This window comes from Ammospiza nelsoni, chromosome 1 (genome assembly GCF_027579445.1).
Source record: "Ammospiza nelsoni isolate bAmmNel1 chromosome 1, bAmmNel1.pri, whole genome shotgun sequence".
Classification (NCBI taxonomy): Eukaryota; Metazoa; Chordata; class Aves; order Passeriformes; family Passerellidae; genus Ammospiza; species Ammospiza nelsoni.
In genome coordinates, this window is record NC_080633.1 from 62,770,783 (window position 1) to 62,791,725 (window position 20,943).

Here is a 20,943-nt window from a genome sequence, read left to right on the forward strand (position 1 = left end):
TACCTGAGTTGCCCACTAAAGTCACAGGTTTTGCCAGGAGCAGGTGGTTGGAAAAACACAAAAACTGCTGGGAAAATTAAATCCAAATCTCAGCCTCAGGTCCTGGTTAGTAGAAGATACATCCTTAGTGGGTTTAGAGCATCTCAACAAAAGTCCTTAGGGAAGGAAAATGGCCAGGGAGGTGAGGGCTCAATTTTTATATGGCAACCTAATTCTCTGATAACTAACATCAGTTCTGGGTGGAAATGGGTGGGAAGATATTCAGAAAAAAATGAGAAGTCCTAAAAGAGACACAAGAAATTAGATCCTTTTTTCCTCTCCTCTTGAAATTTAAGAGAATTTGGTTTGCCATTTGTGAGCAACATTCAGCACCACTCAGAACTGGTAACAGCCCATTTTCTCCTGTCAACATTTAGAAAGAAAATAGTGGGTAAAGAAACTCCCAGACTTAATAAAAGCCAAGCAAGCATTCTTCTGATAATTTCTTAGCTGTAGAGTAATATCCAGGCAGATCTTCAGCATGAAAAGCAGAATGGGGAGATGAATTCTGCTTTTTTTGTGCTTTGGTTAATATCACTTCACTGACTTTGCTATTCAGGCTCATGGTTCACTCAGTGTTGACAACTGTTGGCTGCAGGAACACTAATGGCATTGTGCATTAATTGTGTTTCACACAGGGGGAAAAAAAGACATATATTAAATTTTTTGCTTTTAAACATATAGCTCTTTCCTGCTACCTCACATACCTTGCATTTTTTCTACAACAGAAATGTTCATGTCAGCATCAAGATCAAGGTGCAATTTATTCTTTCAGGTATAAGTAAAAAGGAATATAGTTACTGTTTCTGGTCATTAGTAGGTGGATGAGTTCTTACTGTACACGAGCATGAACCTCCCTTTTTTTTTTTCCAAACTCCTTTCCTGTGTGTAAAGGAATAAATAGTTGCCTATCATTCAGGCTATGTTGACAGATTTTTCCAAAACCTTTTCCATCTGCTGGCAGCCAAGGAATGCAGCACATACAGGCCCCAATAAAACCTCCCTGGAACTGATACTTGTACACTGAATAATGTTGAGGTACACCGTGCTAGCCTGGAGGAGCAGGAATAAGTATTTTAACTGGCTGATTTTTTTATCCTGCACCTCAGCACATCCCAAGTTTGCAAAGCAGATACAGAAAGCAGAAGGAAGGAGAGGGGAAAGTAACATGAAAACTAGTAATCAGAAGCAGATTCTAGATGCAAATAAAAAAGTGCTTATGGCAACTGCAGCACAGAGAAATTGAGAACAGGCCAGGGAGGTACAACAGATATTTATTGCCACCTCTGCTTCAAAAGGAGATCACAGAACTCAGACTTCTGGCCCTCCTTTATTATTTATTAAGAATATACAGGGGACCTTTCAGTAATCTTCCTTTCAGTACTGCTGTGTGCAGATGTTTGAATATATACAGGTGCACAGAAAAAGCAATAGCCTTCTCCTGGTGAGCAGGAAGCCAACAAGACACAAGTGACTTGCTCAGAGGTACAACATTTAAGCAATCAACCATATTACTGTGATTTTATTATCTTCTTTTTGCTTTTTTTGCAGTTGATGGATGGCCATGTATCTAAAAAGGTGCAGCACTAATACTAGAAAAGTACAAGTTCATAAATATAGGTCTGGTGCAAGGGACTGTTGGAAGTGACTCAAAAAAACACTTCTTTTCAAAGCTACTTTAGGAAACTTCTGGACAATTATTGGGACAGGTTAAGCAGATTCTCAACAAGTACTTTAATGTTATTTAATCTTACAATAACACCATTTCTATCAAGTGTGCAAGAAGTCTGTTCATAATTCATATGAGAGGAGAGGGAATAAATAAAAATAAATTTGTATAATCCCAACCTCTGGATCACCTGCTGTGTCTTTTATTTTTGTTTCAGTCTGGTTTAAAAAAACCCACTGAAATTGCTGGCATCATATAAAAAAAGGGATTGAAACTATCTCTCAAATGAGTGTTTGCACTAATAACGAAAACAGTAACAGGTTTCAAAAAACAGTATGACAGGCACCAAGACTAAGAAAAATTTAAATAGTTGTATACAAATCTAAAGTCTTTAAAAAATTTCATTTTTATTGATTCATTACCATACAAAATTTATTCAAATTACATCCATTTGAAGTGGTAAGATCACAGCTAGAGAACATGTCACCCTTTAGTAAATCTATTTACAAAACTCACCATAAAAGCTTTTTTTGTTGGTTTTTCCTTTTTTTTTTTTACAGTATTTTACAGAGGTTTGTTTTTTTTTTTTAAACTAGCATACAATGCAAAGCTAAATTAGATTAGTATTTTGCCCACACACATTGGGACAAGTGTTTAATTTGTACAAAAAAAAGATGGTCTGCATTAGTCTTCATTTTCTCTTCCCTCGCAAAAGTGCCCCTTTGTCTCGCAAATCTTCATGCTCACACAACTTTTACTTTCCTCTTCCACAAGACAAAAACTTTAAATACTACAATTTTATTTACAGATCCACATCTAAAAAAACTCTTAAAAAATTACAAACCAGCTAGAAAATATTCTGGCAGTGTTTACAAATTAATTCTATTGTACAAAACTGCTAGATAACTAAAGTGTGAGTTGAGAACATATATCAAATTAAATACAACTGCTGAATGATCTATGCAAACATTTGTACATATAAACACACACTTAACACTGTTTAACAGTTCTTTATGTGTTGCCCTTTATACATTTGTTATATTCCAAAACCCACACAGTCATACAGTTTCCTTATTAGTACTGTGACTTCTTGCCTTTTCGTGTGTGAGCTTTCATAGCAGCAACTCAATGGTACCAGAAAACCTGCATACATAATATTCTACTACAGTACAAATAGTACTAATTTTCTGAGTATATCAGATAAGCACAACAGTAATGCAAACAAAAAGATTATATGGGCATCATCTAATCAACATTACATTAATTTAGCCTAGAACACGGCAAAATATTTTACACTCAAGAAAAAAAAAATTATTTAAGACTTCTTAGAATTCCTCTGACGTTCAAAAAATAAATATTGGTACTATACTATACTAGCAAAGATCTTCAAAAAATAAATGCAATTCAGTTGATGTGGTACTTACAGTTATGTACTTTGGAAAAAAATTAGTTCCATTTTGCTGGCGAAGAGAATTATAAAAAGCTGTAAGCAGAGGAAGCTAACCCACTGAGATAAATATGATATATTGAACAAACAAAGCTTGGCATAAGTGTTTTCCATAGAGGGAAAAACCCACAGTGCATCTCTAGTAGGCACTTAACATGAAGCCCCACTTAGTACCACAAAAATCCTTGTACCAGTTCTAATGCACACTGGGGGCAGTAAAATTGAACTGTGCATCTTCGTTCTAGTTTAAAAAAAACAACCAACAAAAACTACTTTCACACGCACACACGCACACACACAAGCGTTTTTAAAAATCTGCGATTACTACGAGAAGTGGCAGAACTTTATACTTTTCAATATCTGCAATATACACTACATTTACAGTGTATTTTCTTTTCATTAAAAGCTTTTAAGGACATAAGTATTTGACCTCATAATGAGACATATACATAGCTCAAAATGAGCATTATGACAGCAATTTAAACATTCCCACAAGTAGCTCAAGAATCCCATTCCACTCTTTTGCATTACTTCATATTTACGTTCACTGCGTGCACAATCCACGTTGTGACACTCCAAAGACATGCATTCTCTGCAGAAGGCACGACCTGAAATACTATTACAAAATGGTGATTTAGGACTAAACCAGTTCACGGAGCCCTTCTCCGTAAGCCCACTTGTCACGGGAAGCAGAGACTGGGGGAGTGTGAGGACAAAACATCCACGGTCACCTGCTTGCACCCGCTGACTCGCAAGGCACTGGAGCTCGGGGGCAGGGAGAAGGCTCTGCTGTAAAAGCCTTCCCTTGTTTCTTATGGTGTTACAGGGAGGATTCAATTAAAATATCAGCACTGTTCAGGAGCCTAGTTTATTTAATAATGCTATTTTTATGGTAAGTAGAGGACAACTCTGAATGACGGCAGGTTTTTTTGATTCCATTAAAAACATAGTTTAGATATGGACAGCACTTAAGACAATCAGCTGTATATAAATTCATCCATCAGTGAAGGAAGTTTCTCTAAATCATAAGCATCAAAGAGGTCACTGATGCCTTCTTCATCCCCAAGGCTCAGCAAATAATCTTCCTGAAGCAGAGGAGGCAGCAAATTCACAAATGGTCCTTCAAAGTTTGAGGGAATTTGGTCCTCGGTCTGCTGTAGAAGGTTGGCTGGAGAAGCCAATGGAGAGATTGTTGCCATATTTACTGAGCAGTCACCTTGTCCTGAGTTAGCAGAAGCCACTTCTGTGACAGGAGGGAGAGAAAAAAATAGAAGTTGTCACATTTAATACCAGTAGAAATATCAGACAGAGATCAAAGAAAGCAACCACTGCATAAAGGGCCTTTCAAAAAGCATAATTCCAACAATAAAAAAATGGCCTCCATATAATTTCTAGCTTGTTTTCGATGGGCTTCTCAAAAATGATCATGTTGCTATCATCTCTGACTTTTCTATTAAAAAATTATCTTACAAGATTTAAACATCTGCAGGGGGAAATAAATCAAACACAGTGAAGACACCCATTTTTTCATGGAGTTAATAGTCAAAACCAAGAATTTTCTAGGTACCAGATGTAATCAGTGAAGCAATGTAGCTTCACATACACCCATACACAGAGATTTCTGCCTCTTGTGTTGAGATGGATCTTTACTGCTACTGTCTTATTTGAAAACTTAAAAGGAACAACATTGTCTCTTTCTTCAGTATTATGTACACTTTGGTTACATATGATATGCAAACAGAAAACTTACTTTAAAGAAATGATGCAAATGAAAACTTATTTCTGACTACATCAACCAGAAATACATAGTGAAAAATCGATACCTTAGCTTTCCACTTCTTAGAAAAATAAAGCCAAAGAAAAAGAGCTGGAAATCCAAAGTTCAAACTGAAACCTTTAATGTGAGCTTGAAGAAAGGCCATCAGTAATGCAAAGAAATAATTTTACCTTTGGAAATGGTTTTGGAAATATTTCCATTGTGGTCCTGACTATAGGTTTTCATTGGACTGAGGGCATCATTTTCCTCTGGGCACAGATAAACTTCAATAGGTCCTTGAGTACTAGATAAATGTATCAATGCACTCTGCTAACAAAACAAACATCAGAATTGTGTTACACCAATGAACACAACAGAATAGTGATGATTCTGAGTAAATTCTTACTGGGTTGTGAGTGTTTGAGTATAGTGTTACTAATCAAAAGAACCTTAAAAGAACACCAAGCTTTTTTTTTTTTTTTTCAAGATGTGAAAGGTTTGGCTGATGTATCTTGCAGACTAGAACATAAAAACTTTTTCCGCTGTCATGCACAAATGTCAAAATCCCACCATTTTTGTGTGTCATATCATAAGAAAGGAGGCATAAAGGATTAAACTCCAAACATTTTCTTATAACCACAGTAGCCTGGAGCATTCTGATGGAATGGAATGGAACTGTGGGATGCAAGTCACAGGCTTTATTATTATTCATAACAATATTATTTGATGTATTTGTATAAATGTTTCTACTTTAAAAAGATGCCAAAACATCTTTCCCACTTTCCCAAGGGCCTTCAGCACCTACTCAACTGAACTCAGACACCTGTATGTAAGTTCACCTATTTATCAGGCAATATTTCCAAAGAACATAAAAACTCCAAACCCGATGCTGTTTTCTTCACCCAAACTACTTATTTAAGTTCTTCTTCCCCCCCAAGGCAGTGATTTTGATGGTGGTTTTGAATAGGAACTGCTAATTTGTTGCAAGAAGTTACACTTTTCTTAACTTTCACACACTGAGGCAATAAACCAACATGATCCGGGCACAGAAAACCTGCAAAGCTGCTCTTTGTGTTATGATGGAAAACCATAAATTACTCTGGTTATAAACAAACCTGCTGCTGCTGAATTGCATCAATAGTTTTCTAAAAAGCACAAATATAGGCATTAGGTACCTCTTTGCAGACTTGTTTAAAATATTTCCCTTTTGTGCCCTTTGACAAAATGTTCCTCTTATTATTTGGGTTCTGACAGTTATGTAACATAACAGACAGCATTTACAAACACAGAGAACAGCAAATGAATGGGGGTTTGCCAGGGAAGAGAAAACAGTTAGGAGTACTTAGGGCAATGCTGCAGATAACTGGAGAAAAAGGAGATGTAAAGAGCAGGAGTTGAAGAAGGAAGGTACTATTGAGTGACTGAGGTATACAAAAAAATGAACACTGGAATGTAATAGCATGTGACAGAAAGAAATAGGACTTTACTGCCTGAAGCTGAAAATTAAATAAGGTGGGCATAGAGGATAAGGGAGGTCTAAGCACTAATTTTAATGATCGTGTGCATCTCTCTGCCTGCCTGATTTCACTGAATTAAAAATCAAAGCAAAATGCCCAGGGGAAAGAAACAGGAAAGCAAACAAAATAACAGTATATATTTATGAATACTGATAAAAGATATCCTTTTCTCATTGCAACAAAATGATTTATTCTTCCTGCCAGAACCTGCAACAAGGTTCAAAGGGGAAAGTAAGGACAAAGGCAAAGAAAAGAAAAAAAGAAGGATGGAAACCAAAATGGGTCTGAGCAAGTGCAGAATAATCTTAGGAAAAAAAAGTGACAGGGAATCCAGAGTCTGATCCTGCCCACAGGGCAGCAGGTATGGCTGAGCTCACTTGGCCTGGTGCAGGGATGAAAGATTAACGCATAGCTATGAACAAAACATTTGCAGTGTTTGTGGGGTTAGCCCCATCTCTACTTGCTCCTTGAGTGAAGAAATTAGGTACATTTTTTGAATCTCTAACCAAGCCATTCCTGCCAATTTTTCTCATTTGCCCAACATACTTGGGTCTGTCTTCCTAAGTGAGAATTAAAATAAATAAGTGCCAATGAAGCAAAGATGATGATGATGATGAAAGAAGGAAAGGCAAGAATGTGTTCTAGGAGTAAAACACAAATTTCTACAATACCTGTAATACTTGAGAAAATAAATTCCTACATGAAAACATGTTTCAATAAATTAGGATACCAGTTATATGTGTTGTCAAGATGCTTAAGGCATTGAGTTATCCATTAACTTTTTAACTAAGATAAGAAAGCTGAATTTCTTGTGAAAGACTTGACATCGTTACAAACCAAGGAAATTTCAATTGTCAAGGGAGAGTTTCTCTTTATGTAAAGCATAGCAAAAGAAAATATCTGTAAATAGTGTGGATTACTCTGAAGAAATCTGAAAGTGAGTGAAAAGGAACAAATAACAATTGTTCTGTGTGAATTGATGTTTAAAGTTTCCCCTTCCTTTTCTACAGAAACATTCCTAAAATGTGTAAGAATATAGGACTGTGTACCTGGGCACATATCACAGTAAGACTCAGGAGACGCTGCATCTGCAGAAAAATTATATATAACCAGGCAGGAAATGCCAGATTCTCCTTACCTCCACTGGGTCAGGCACTTCAAGTCTTGTTTCTGGAGGAGCTTTCACAACTATAACAGTTTGGTCTTTAAGGCCACTAATTTTTCTAATATCTTGGTACGTCACGTAAGCTAATGTAATCAGTGTTAAGGAATTTTCCATCCCAGGTTACAACACACTCACACTATTAGAAAAGGCAGAAGTCTTTCAATTATTTTTCCATTTTCTCAATTTTCAACAAAGCTCTTAACCCAAGGTTTTCTGTTCTCTACACTGTGATTGCCATTGTGCAGCCCTGTGAGAACTTCCCTTTGATGTCACAGCTGGGGCCACCACTCAGGGAACAAAAGCATTCTCTGTGCTGAGTGCTCCTCTCCTCCTCTATATGGGGGAAACTACAGAAGCTCAGGTTCAACAACCTGAAACTACTCACAGACTCCATGAAACAAATTTTTATGCACTTGCTATCAACATGCAGAGAGCTGAAAATCACTGGAAAAGTGTATAGAAAATTTATAGATGCATGCTATAGAAGTGCATACACAGCGTCATAGAATCATAGAATGGTTTGGGCTGGAAAGGATCTTAAAAGACCATTTGTTTCCAATCCCTCTGTCATGGGCAGAGACACCTTTCAATAAACCAGGTTGCTCAGACCCCCATCCAGCCAGGCCTGGAGCAATTCCAGGGATGGGGCATCCACAGCTACCCTTGGCAACCTGTGCCAATGTCCCACCAACCTCACAGTAAAGAATTTCTGTCTAATATTTCATCCAAACCCACCTTCTTTTAGTTTAAAGCCATTTCACAACAATGTCTTTATTAAAAAATCTATTTCCAGATCTCCCATAGGCTCCTTTTAGGTACCAGAAAGTGCTATAGGGTCTCCCTGGAGTCTTCTCTTCTCCAGGATGACAAAAATCCTAATTTCAGTTTAAATTTGAGGGGCTTTGCAAACATAAATATATAATACATAGAAGCTATATATTTATACAAATATACAAACATTTATGCAACATTCATATATTTATATATTAATTTATATAATAAAAAATTATTTTTAAAGCCTGTTTAAGCAGCAACTTTAAACCTCTAGAGTGCAGAATGTCAATTTCTGCATAAGCACAGCATAAATATGAATCTTTTGCCATTCAACAAGTATTTGTCAAAATGTCAGTGTTTTGGGTGTTACTACATGGGGAAGCCTCACATACTGATCCATGTAACTGAGATGTTTAAGTGCTTTTGGCTCTGAAAAGAACTGTGAAATGGCCATGATCACATGCATACAGCTCCAGCTCTTTAGTTTTGTCATCTGTTACCTGGCATGACATTTATGCCAGGGGAATAAAAAGCCTGACTTATTATATATAATTTCGGGTGGTGTGAGTGTGTGCTGTTACAGAGCAGTATAGCAAGACAGACTGCCCAAGCTCCAGTACACACTGCATCTATCTTGGATCAAACAAGTCAAGAGGCAAAGTGACAGGCCATCATCTTTCACCCAAATGGCCTTTATCAAGGCTTTTGCCACTCGTTAAGTAAGGTTTGCAAAGGCAGAGTTCATCCCCACAGGATTCAGTGCTACAAAAATTCAGAACTGTCATGTTCAGCTTTGTCTTGCTTATGTCTCCTCATGGATATGTCATGCTTATGTCTCTTAGCTAAAGACAGTACTGATCCTACTCCCCATTCCACTTGGTGATCTTTGGTTACGTCAAAATGTCTGTGAAATTCAGTCAAAAGTCAACGCTCACATAGTTCAAGTTCTTTTTACTGGTACTCCCATAGTTACTTCCTGTCCTTCAGAACAGAGAATAAATCCACTTTATTAGATGCTATTTGAACACTACTTATTATATATAGTAATAAGTTTTCACATCAGCATTTGATAAAATGCTTTCTTGTGTTGCTAATAGTTGGGAAATCCAAGGAAAATGACAACTGGTTAATTATGAAGAGCATTAACAACCAAAATAAGTCATATGAACCTTTTGCAATTGTTACATTAAATAATTCAGCCTAAGGTATTCTGAGAGCTCATAGAAGTTTTATCTATATTTTATTATAGATTCTCCAACCAGAAGAATCTGAAACTTGGTTGCAAGTTTCATACTAAACCAAATCCCAACTTTTTTTTCCTCTCTGTGCCTTTAATTTATATTTAAAGTTTAAAGTGAAATAAATTTTAAAAAGTAATGACTAAACAAGACTGTTACCTGATCAGACTCTCTCTTTATGCCTTTATAATTTCTAAACACATAAAACTGTGGTTTGCTCTAGACTTGAAAAAAACACAGGGCTATTGGATATCCTCACTCATTAATCAGTAAAGGTTCTTGGTTCTGCCATAGGTGAACACAAATGTCAACAGTCTCCTTCATGTATCACCTTTTCTGGTTTTTCCTTTTCACATTCCAGAAGCACTGCAGGTTCAAGCTGCTTAAGCAGCTTTTACATCAAACCACATTAAAACCTTTTCAACTTCTAGAAGCTTCTGATGCTTTCTTTCAATGACATCACACAGAGGAAGTCTCCTAGTATTACAGGGCACAGCAAGGAGGCTGAGCACCTTCGAGGTTTTGGGAAAAAGGATATCTCTGATTCTCTGAGTCCTCTGTTAGCAGCTTGAGGTCCAGGGTGCAGCTTTGGATTAGCTCATCCAGTTTCTTCTCTTCCTGAGTCAGTTCTGTCACCTCCTTGGTGAGGCCCTGGCGCTGCGCCAGCATCCCGCCGTCCTCGGACAGGCTGCAGCCCCTGCAACACACAGAAGGAAGGAAGAATTCTGTAAAAGCTGACCCTACACCATGGTAAAGGGGAGAGACAGAGTTTTACACTGCAGATGAAGTTCTTCGTCCTTTCTCCCTAAACCCATCCCTAGCAAGTCAACATAAACGATGCTTTCCAGAAAAAGCATCTTTTTATCACAACAACACATTCTGGAACTGCCACCAAGATGAAAGAGTTGAATATTTCCAGCTACTTCCAAAATCTTGTTTCTAACCACAGCCTAACTGTTTTACTTGCTTTACTTTTTATTTTTTTACTTTTTTACCATAGAAGGCAGTAGGTAGAGACACATACCTAAAACCTACTCCACAGGCACAAGTAAATTAATTAAGCCAGTTTTCAAACAAAGTGCTGGTTTCTAATTTCCCTGAAAAATGCTTTTTATAAACTTTTCTTAACAGAAAAATAGGACTTTATCCTGTTGGAAGGCATTTTGGATAATTGCTTGGAGCAAAGTGTTAGAATGAAAGGTGGGAGAATGAAAACACTGCGGCCCTGTGATAGTGAAAACAGCCAGCAGGGATGGAGAAGGATAATGAATACTTACATCCACTGAATGTTGTTTTTGGATTTTTTCTTAATGAGATGGATGCCTTCCAGTACATTGGTGATATCGTAAATCCTCCTTTTTTGCACCTTGAGGACCTCTGCTGCTCTGTTCAAATCTAGGACCCCATCAGGAGACTGGCTCAGCAACTGAATGAACTTCTTTGTAAGAAGGCCAAGGGATGTATCATACCGAGTCTTTTCTGAAGGAGATTTTGGAGCTTGGAAGGAAAAGGAAAAAGAAAGTTAAATCAGGTTTTTTCTCATTTTGGTTCCAAAAGCAGCAACCAAAAATGAAATTACATGTATTACATATATTACAGTTACTTCTTTCATTTTTACTGGAGAAATCTCTCATACCTTGCATTAAGACACTTACTTACCACTATGTATTTGTATTTCAAGATGTACTTTTCCAAAAGTCACAGGTACATGAGCAAATATATACATTTTTTAAAATGCAAATATTTCCAGCAGTCTGATAGATACATATGGAAATATTCTGCTTAGGCTTTTACTATGTGAATTCATAATAGTATTTTTAGTATCTATTTATCCTGGCAGCAAACCCAAAAAATCCCCTGTGACTCTCCTTCATCAGTTTGATAGCCAGCTTTCATCAGGGTTTGATTTTCCCCTCATGTGAGATAAGTGCTTCATATGCAATTAAGCAGGACTTAGGTGTACTTCAGTGGGTGAACACAATGACAGATTCCGTCAGTGTAAGACTCCACAGCTTGAGAAAACTCAAGTGAATTAGAGGAGATTGATATAAAATAACAATTTATAATCATCATTGCTTCATAACCAAGCAATGCTCAAACTGGGACAGAGTATCCACAGCTTCTAAATTAGAAGTCAGCAAATGGCTTGGACCAATTCATGGTTTCCATGCACAAATGCTGCATCTATATACTTCACAGATGGGCTTTTAAGAGTTTAAATACTTGGATCAGAATGATGCCTAATTCTAAATGTTCAAGGCCTCTCTGTCAAGGGAAATGAGCCAGCCATTATTACAAGTCTGCTGGGCTGGTACATCTCAAACCCTTCATTTGCTTCCACTATAATGCAGGGTGGAACTTGGGCTGATTTTGGTGGTCTTTTTCATGTTTTCAAGAGTCATGCCTTACATTAAACTGCAGAAGTCAGTCAAAACTGAAAATCCCACTGAAGAGTGAACCTTTAGATTACCCTGAAATATTTTGAAGAATACAATGGCTTTTCAGTGAAAATCAAGACATTGCATCTTTGCAAAGAGAACCAGCTAGCTGTATGTCTTTGGGTAGACCCAGGACTTGTCTGCTCTAGGAAATGGAAGAATATTCATAGAAAGGCTTGGGTTGGAAGCAGAACTTAGAGATCATCTAGTTCGACCCTCCCTGCCATGGATAGGGACACCTCCCACTAGACCAGATTGCTCAGAGCCCCATCCAGCCTGGCCTTAAAACACTTCCAGGGATGAGGCACCCACAGCTTCTGTGGGCAACCTGTGCCAGTGCCTCACCACCCTGTGAGGAAAGAACTTCTTCCCAACATCTCATCTAAATCTCATTCTCATCACTTACACAACCTTGTGGATTTAGAGCAAGGGTGGTTGGTTTGACTGGGTTTTGTTTGGGGCTTAGAAAAGTGTAAGAGGATCACAGCAATAATGGCAAGAAGTGGCAGGAGTCCCACCTAAAATGGCTTGTGCTCTTCATCCCACACCAAATTCTTTGTACAGGTCTATCAATGCTGCAGCAGCATCCTGTGCACCAAACAGTACTGAATTTCTGCAAGAATCCACTTCAATTTAAAATAGGCTTCATATAGCTTAATGAAATTTAGTTTAATTAAATCAACTGTGGTTGTTTAACTCCTATGCTTTAAGTTTCTATCTTTAACTACTTTTACTTTTCCTATCTGCCTCAATAGAAACCAACAGACCGGTGAGGAAGGCCCTTTGGCATGTCTTGCTCTGACATCACTACCACTGCTGCCCCAGTCCTCTCCTTGCCTCATCTGGCTCCCTAAGTCTCCTGCTGAAACCCCCAAACAGGACAGCAGGGCCACAGCCCCCAGCTTCTGTTGCAAGAAGCCCACTGCCCAAGGCAATGCAGATGTGCAAAAATCAGTACTCAGAGCAACTAGGCAGTGGCAGTATCCAGAGTGCCATGCAGGGACAGAAGGCAGCTCAGATGCCACAAAGAGCATTTTTCATGCAGTGCTGCTGAGGCACAGCTCGCATTCTTTGCAAATCCCTGCCCAGGGAAAGAAGCCCTGGCAGGCAGCTGCTGTAACTACAGCAGCCAAGGAGGAGGCAGGCCTGATGAGCCTTGCCTAACAACTGTGCAATCCATCCCATCAGGCACCTTCATTCCTCAGCATCCACCTCTCCAAGCACCCCAGCATCACAGCCTTGGCTGAAGGGGAGGCCCTGGGCAGAGAGAATGCAGGCTGCCCAGCACGTGGCAGCCAGGAGCCTCTGCAGCCTCTTAGCAGCTCTGCAGCAACCCCTCCATGCTGCAAACCTACTCTCCACTGCCCAGCTGCGGGGCTGAGTTTGTTGCATGCACATCTAGGTGAGGAGAGCAATAAACACACCCTAAGCTAGGTAAGGCAGACTGATGACAGCATGTTACCAGCTCCCTTACTTTTTGGACTATCTGGACTTCTTGTTGCAGCTCTTCCTTTCCCCTTTGGAGTCTTTAGTCCTTCTGCAAGATATTGGTGGCCACTTTCTCCTAGCTCCAGCCTTCGTTTTGCCTGTTAAAAAAAAATAATTAATGCATTGTTAAGAAGTATATTTCATTTTATCAAACACTATTGGGACTACAGGAAAGGCAGAGAGAGGTGAACTTTTCACACCAAGGTATCAGTACAGGTTCATAGCCCATATGCATCACAATGGAATCCAAATATTTACTGGAATCTTAAAGCAGACTTAAATATATCCCTCAAAAGCTAGGTCGATGAGGTTTTTATTTGAAAATTCAGCAATTGTTTTAGATTTGAAAAGCTGAGTGACCATTTCACAGTATATTTCAGTCTAGTCTGGACTTTCTTGAATAGGTATGAAAGATTTCAGCCCCCACTTGAGCTGTGAACATTTCATTTAAGAAAAACAAAGACAGCCTCTCAAGCATCCACATGTATGAATCCATAAAGCTACATTTCCTTTGAAAAACTTGTTATATCCATCTAAGTTTCTGCAAAAGTAGTGCTAGTGCAAGTTATATTTTTCCCTTCACTGTCTGAGAAGATGGCTTTGAGGGGACCAATAATTTCCACTACTATGAACTTCCTACATGACATGACACCAAGGGCAGCATTGGACAAGTCTTCTCCTCTGCCTCTCAAAAACTTGTCCTCATTGAAAGCACAACCACTACATTTATTTAACATTAACTAGCACATGTGCTGCCTAAATTAAAGTAAGGTGGAGCAAAAGTAGTATTAGACAAGGCCTGAAAATCTGCTAAATGTTGCATTCAGCTCAAAGGAAACACATCTTGAATAACAAAAATAGTGAATGAAACCATTAAACTTTGCAGCACACAGACAAACTGCATTGAAAACCACCACCAATATGAATTCTGTTCCTAGACAGAAACACAATATACTATCTTTGGAAACAATTCTATACCCTTCCCTGCCACTCAGGTTACTGAAATTAAATCTGGGGATACTCGTTATCCTAACAATAGAAAGCACATTACCTGGAAGACACAGGGAAAAGAACTTTTATGTCTAATCAAGTTTAGACAAATAACTGTTCCTGAAGAATGTAGTTTATTCAGTTAGGTAGAGCAATTCAGAGTACATTATTTGCTTGTTTTTTAAGATTCACCCTACGGGGCTGGATAATGTCTTGCTCCTCACTGAACCAAGACAAAACAATACGTTCTGCTTTGGAGTTGTAGACAGGTATTTCTGTTTTGTGGATTTGACTTATGCACTTTACTTTGCATCTGTGACCAACAGAAGGCTCTAAATAAAGTCATTTATATGCATTTATTTATGGATAGCTAAATAATATCTTTCTGTTGGACTCTGCTTGCAAACCTCAGACTTATTAAAAGGCAAGTTAAAGCACATGAAACTCACACAAGCCCATGGTGTAACAGCACATGTAGAGCACTCAAGCCACTCTTCTCCACATTTTGTGTGAAGGGGCATAAAATTCACTGGGGCAACAGGGCAAATCTGAACTGCATCCTTCTAACCAACACAGGCACCACACTCCCAGCAGACCACTGGTGGCACCTTCCAATAGCATTAAACACCTCTGCTCTGTTCAGCTCTGTAATCCAAGGACACAGATTCCCAAAAGGTCAAGTGTTAACAAAAGCATCCAGCTAATATGTTTAGCCAATGTAATTGGATTAAATTAAGATTACAGCTATTCCACAGAGAGAAATACATTTCACACTTTTTTATGCAAGTGTTTTTCCACCCTGAGAACTGTAACAGCAAAGGAAGGAGGGGTAAAAAGGGAACAATTCAGGGCGTGGGAAGACTAGGCCAAAGGAATACAATTAAAGATAAAAGAGAATCTCAAAACCAGGTGTGAGAAGGAGGGGCAATGCTTAAGACATAAAATCCAGAGATTTGCAGCTCTCTCCATCAGAAGAGAAACTTAGGTTTGGATTATACATCAAAACTTTTTGTCTCAACTTGTCTGCAAGACAAAAACAACAGTATTTTGCCTCTACTTTTGTGGTTAAAGACTTATATAAGTATTTTCCTGTGAACTTCAAATAATCTGAGAGAATGTAGACAGCATCCTTTGGCTGCAGAGCAGCAAAAGCCTGCCTGCATCTGCTGGGGCTGGCACAAACGCCACACTCTTGTCAGGCTCAATGCACCTACAGACACTGTAGGGCTAGTGAAAAAAATACCACATGACAGCTATCTACAAGACAGATGCTTTTTAGTTTACAAAGCATACAGCAAACCTGAGAGATATATAGAGCAAAATATTTTAGTGGAGTCTAAAAGATCCTGATTACTGACAGGCAATTTGAGGAATGTTTAATTTCTGGCCAGATGTTACACGTCACTCAGCAAGTCCTCGCTTCCCCTTCCTGTTTTACAAACTTCATAACTGATAAGATGCAGGACTGAAGTGGTGTATTCTCTCAATTTCTTCTTTCATGAATTACAGACTGAAGATTTCCTAGTGCTGTTTTGTTTGCACTAGAGATCCTTGGTGACTCACAGTTTCTCTCCCATCTCCAAAATTATTCATAGTGCCTTCTGATATCTGGCTTCTCTTCAGAAATCTCAAGATCTGTGATCAGCAGAATCACTGAGCCTCTTAAAAAAAAATCTTGATTTGAGTCACTTATTTTTCTTACAGCACTATATTCACTATTTACACTATTTATACAAATTAATACTATTTGTCCTTATTACATTACTTGATCAATCCACAACCATCTGACATGGTAAGAGGGACCTCCTAAGCTGTAACAAGCCAAAGGACACCAGCACAAAGCTTCCCAAATGACAGGAACAGATAGAAAGCAAAGGGACTAAAAATTTCTCAGTGACATGAAACCTGAGTGCAAGAAATGGGAAGTCAGATTCTTCAGGGAGACAGTGAAAGGAGCATAAAATAAAAGGAACTATGAGACAGGTAAACCACAAACTGATACTTTCCAGCAAGAGACACAAAAGTAACAGGAAAGCAAGCATCCCATTAAGCTAAACCAGATACCTACCCAACCCCTTGGTCCAGATGTAAAAATTGTGGCATCAACTGCTTTAATTCAAGTTTCTCTTCCAACACTATGAGCAATCCCTGACACAGATACAACTACAGACCCACTGTTCAGTGCAGACCACTAAAAACTGGTGGCACCTTGAGTCCTGTGTAGGTTTGCCCTTTTAGCTTCAATCCTTTTTTTTTTTTTTTTTAAAGAAACCTAGATAGCTACCACAATCCACATCAGAGGCAAACACACAAGAATGTCTTTCCTAAGAACACTTGTCTCTAGAGGAAAATAGTTTACAAACTCCCAGGATAAGCTAAGTATTTTCAAGCACAGAGGACCTGATGCAATTCACTTTACAGTACTCAGTCTCATGGATTAACTTTCAAGAGGAGCTTGGAGGCTGGTTATGCTTATAGAAGAGAAGAAAAGGAGCAAGTGTAGTATTAATTAATTGACAAAAGGGGTGGAAAAGGTGCAAATGGGAAATTATAGCCCAATCCCTTCAATGGGCTGGTTTGAGTTCATGGCTACTTGAGTCTATCAGGTTGCTGACACCACCTCTTCTGCATCCTCCCTCCATCACTGCTCTCCTGGTGCAGGCAGCACCTGATTGATATGTCCTCATCAGTCCCCCCAGAAAGCTTGCTCAAGAGGTCCCCACCAGCAGTAACTTAGTCCTACTCCAAAACAGAAATGATTTTTCTCCTGGGTGGCTGATGAGCCTGCACTGAGAGCTGCTGAGGAGAAGCAGTGTGACACCCACCCATGCCCCTTGGAGCATCAGACTGACATTTGAGCAGCTTCACTGTCATGTCACACAGCAATCAACTTCAGCTCTTGGGGAAAGAAACTGGCAGCAATTAGATATAAAGAAAAAATTTCAGAGTGTACCTTGTAACAGACAAGTAAAGGCTAAGCATCAGGTGAGAGCCAGCACAGGGTTTTGTCAAGATAGAGCAAGTGCCCAGGTGGGGCAGACATCAGTTTTTGAGGACTGAATCACATCCAACCAAAGCCTCAGTTACACTGAGAATTATATTTGTAAGTTTGAGGGAAGAAGCAGTAAAACACTTTTTAATTCTTTCCAGTGATAAAATCACAGAGAATAACTTTGCCAAAGTATGCACACTAGAATTGGTCCTGCTAGATGTGTGTCTCAGCTTGTTTACTGGATGCAAGTTAGTTGCACTGTTTGCAAGAGACAGACCCAAGAAAAATTACATTACCTGTGCTACCTTCTGAAAATATTTTGTCTGAAATATTGCTGCACCCATTAGGCTTCAGCAAGAACATAATGGAATGAGCTGGGCATATTCTACTACCCCAAAACTCTAAATTCAAAGTCCTTTGGCGAAGCGCAGTCAGTACATTTTCATTACAAGTGTGAAGCACCAAATTCCACTTCAAACTCCCGTCACAGCTCTTGGACCTCCCAGGCTCTGCACATCCCATCTTCATGGAGGTGCTGAGACCTACCAACATCCCCTGCTCCCCTATCAAGCATTCAAGGTGTGTTTGAGGAGCAGCAGTCTGATTTAAATACAAAAGGACAAAAGTTGATCTCAGAATGAGAACAAAAGTAACCTGGGACAAAGCCTGCTGAGATGGGGACAGAAGATAAAAACTTATTCCAAAAAAACCATGGGATGAGGAGCTGAAAAGAAACTCTACTTTATGGTCGACTGGGGTGGAAAAACAGGAAGACTGGAAACAACCAAGCATGGTAAGGAATAAATTGTTTGCATTAAGTGATAGCTGACAGTGAATTAAGCAGCAAGCAGAGAAATGTGTCTTAGGCCTCAGCTGTGGGTGTCTCAGAGCTAGCAGTAAGATGGGCAAGTTGAGCAAGGGACAATGACTAAGCCTGGCGTAGTCTCTAGAAGATATTACAATTGCTAGGGGCAGATAAAATGGCAGCTTTTCTGTATTTTACCACAAGGCTGATATTACTGGGGAGGGGATGCAAGCCTTTCCAGCGAGCACAGATAAATTTTGACCGCAGCAAGGAATCCATAGCATAGGTTGTCTACCAATCCCCACACACTTTGCACAGGCTTTCTTCTACATTTTCTAAATTAAGCAGTCACTAAAAAATACAATTTAAAAGCTGAGGTTCTGGAGGCATGAACTCTAGAAAGCTGTTCCAGAGGTCAGGAGCTGCAGAGAAGAAAGCAAATATATTACATGAAAGGGTAAATTAGACTAGAGCTTGATGAGGAAGGAATACAGGAGAGGAAGTAAAGGAAAAAAGACACCTTGGGGTGAATGCAGAGAAATATTCATACACTAAGGAAACGTCTCCAATGAATGAAGGGATACAGGCTGAGCATTCAGAACACACTCACATGAACAAACCCAGGTATGTGGAGAGCTGTGAGTGTCTGCCAGAGGGCTGCACCCAGCTGAGGGCACGGCAAACATTTGGGAAGACTGGAAAACAGGGAGAGGCACAGAGAGGAAAGCAGAGGAGCTCTCAGTAGGGAAGGGGCTCAGCTCTGCTGTCAGCTCACAAGCAAAGAAACACCCCAGGTCAGCAAAAAGATGCAAGAGAAGCTTCAGAGTTCCTGCCTTCAAACTCCTACTGACAACTCATTTCATACCCCCTGCCTCACTTCTCAGCAGAAATAAACTTGCAGTTCAGACTCCTGGAAAGGAGAGGGATTTCCATCTTCCATGAAGAAATATTTACCTCAGTGGTCTACACACAGATAGCAGTAATTTGTACCATACTAACCCCAGCTTCAGTAGTTTACTCTGACAGGGTAAAACATTTAAGAGGTTTCAGGAAGGAATAAGAAAATAAAGAAATAACTGGGAATTAAACTATTTGCACATAAAAGACAACAAAGCATGTCCTTAAAAGGAAAGTTCGGTAAGTCCTCTCAAGTCTTCCCAAAGTATTTTTTCCCTATGGAAAGCAGGCAGTCCCATACAGAGGAACAAGAGGAACAAGACCAGGAATGGCACTTTTAATGAAAACATGACCTCAAAATTCTGTTTTACTCATGGCCATTCATAAGACTGAAGTAAAAGAACACAAAAAGATATATAAAAATAGTGCCTTGAAAACTGAATATATTGTATAATCAACATAAAGCAGAAATAAATAATTTCAGGAATCTGATATAATAGCTACTTATTCATCAGAATAAGCAGCTTGTATTTAAAGTAAAATTTAAAAAATCTTTCTAAAGCAAATGAAAACAGTTTACAGAAATCATCCTCATCATTCTAATCCAACAAAAAAGCCTGAAATTGTCTCCTTATAAAACAGCAATTGTATATAAAAAAGGACCAAAAAGTACTTTCTACTATAGCAATTTCTGTTACCTGAGCTATCCCCTTTTCTAGCTTATTATAGTTTTGATTGAGGGAAATTCTTCTCTAGATCTTATATTGAAGTTATTATTTAAGCTACAGTCAATTTTTTTTACTGTAGATAATTATTAAAAGAAAATCCCTTTCATATGTCTTAATTTGGTTTATAATTCAATAAGAATCACATCACAATCACCAAATAAGTGACACTCTGATAACACGCAGCCCTCCCCCATTAGGTATTTGACAGGCTGGAGGCTGATGTTACTCTGGTGAAGTTTCTTTCAAGGCCTAATTAAACCATCCCATTTCTATCAATTTCCCATTTTCATTATTCCCTCAGAAGTATCCAAGAGCCAAGGAAGCCATGAACTGTAAGCACTTATAGATGAAACCACACAACTTTTATTTAGCTCCAAAAAGTCAAAATGTGGGTGGCCAACTTTCAGCGGCAAATTCTTGTTTGAAAGTGGGACCCAAGACAGAGGCCAGAGGAACCGAGCGGCGGGCTCTCCCTTCTCAGGATGAATGTGCAGGAAGAAGCAATGCAAGTGCCATGAGTGCCTCCCAGTTGTTGCTGCAGAACATCCCACAAAGCCATTTCTAACACCCACAGAAAGGAATCCATCAGCTTCCAGGCACGCTCAGCGCTCCCACGCTAGCGGCGCTGCGCATCAGTGCCGCCCCAACGAGGCCCTTCACGCTCTCATCCCCAGCCTGGCTGAACTGAACATCTTCAGCTGCTTTTAAATGAAACACAATGGCCCCAACCAAATCAAGAAAGTACTGAAATGTAGCAATGAAAAATGGTGGTTTCTCCCTACACCTGCACAGCGGGTCATTTTTACTGAAGCAGGATTATAATCTTAATGTACTAATTACCTTTGATTTTCATCCTGATATCTCATGTGACCTGGCCTACCCTCTGGTCACATTATCTCATAGTCACTAATGCTAATATCATTCTGACACCAAAGTAAGTGGCCAGCCCTGTTTGACATCCCTAGGCTCATAGGTCTACTGGAATGCCATGGGATCAGCC

General features: G+C 39.2%; 1 protein-coding gene across 1 annotated transcript in view; it reads right to left on the reverse strand.

The window, feature by feature from the left end:
- Positions 1-2,091: 2,091 nt before the first annotated feature.
- The window catches only part of E2F3 (E2F transcription factor 3), a 41,748-nt gene continuing 22,896 nt past the window's right edge, over positions 2,092-20,943 (reverse strand). The window contains exons 2-7 of the mRNA XM_059487439.1: positions 13,518-13,629; positions 10,883-11,102; positions 10,142-10,302; positions 7,567-7,679; positions 5,103-5,241; positions 2,092-4,398 (exon numbers count right to left, since the gene is read on the reverse strand). Coding sequence (XP_059343422.1) covers positions 4,133-4,398; positions 5,103-5,241; positions 7,567-7,679; positions 10,142-10,302; positions 10,883-11,102; positions 13,518-13,629 — 1,011 coding nt within the window. The 3' untranslated portion in view covers positions 2,092-4,132. The remainder of the gene's footprint in view (positions 4,399-5,102; positions 5,242-7,566; positions 7,680-10,141; positions 10,303-10,882; positions 11,103-13,517; positions 13,630-20,943) is intronic.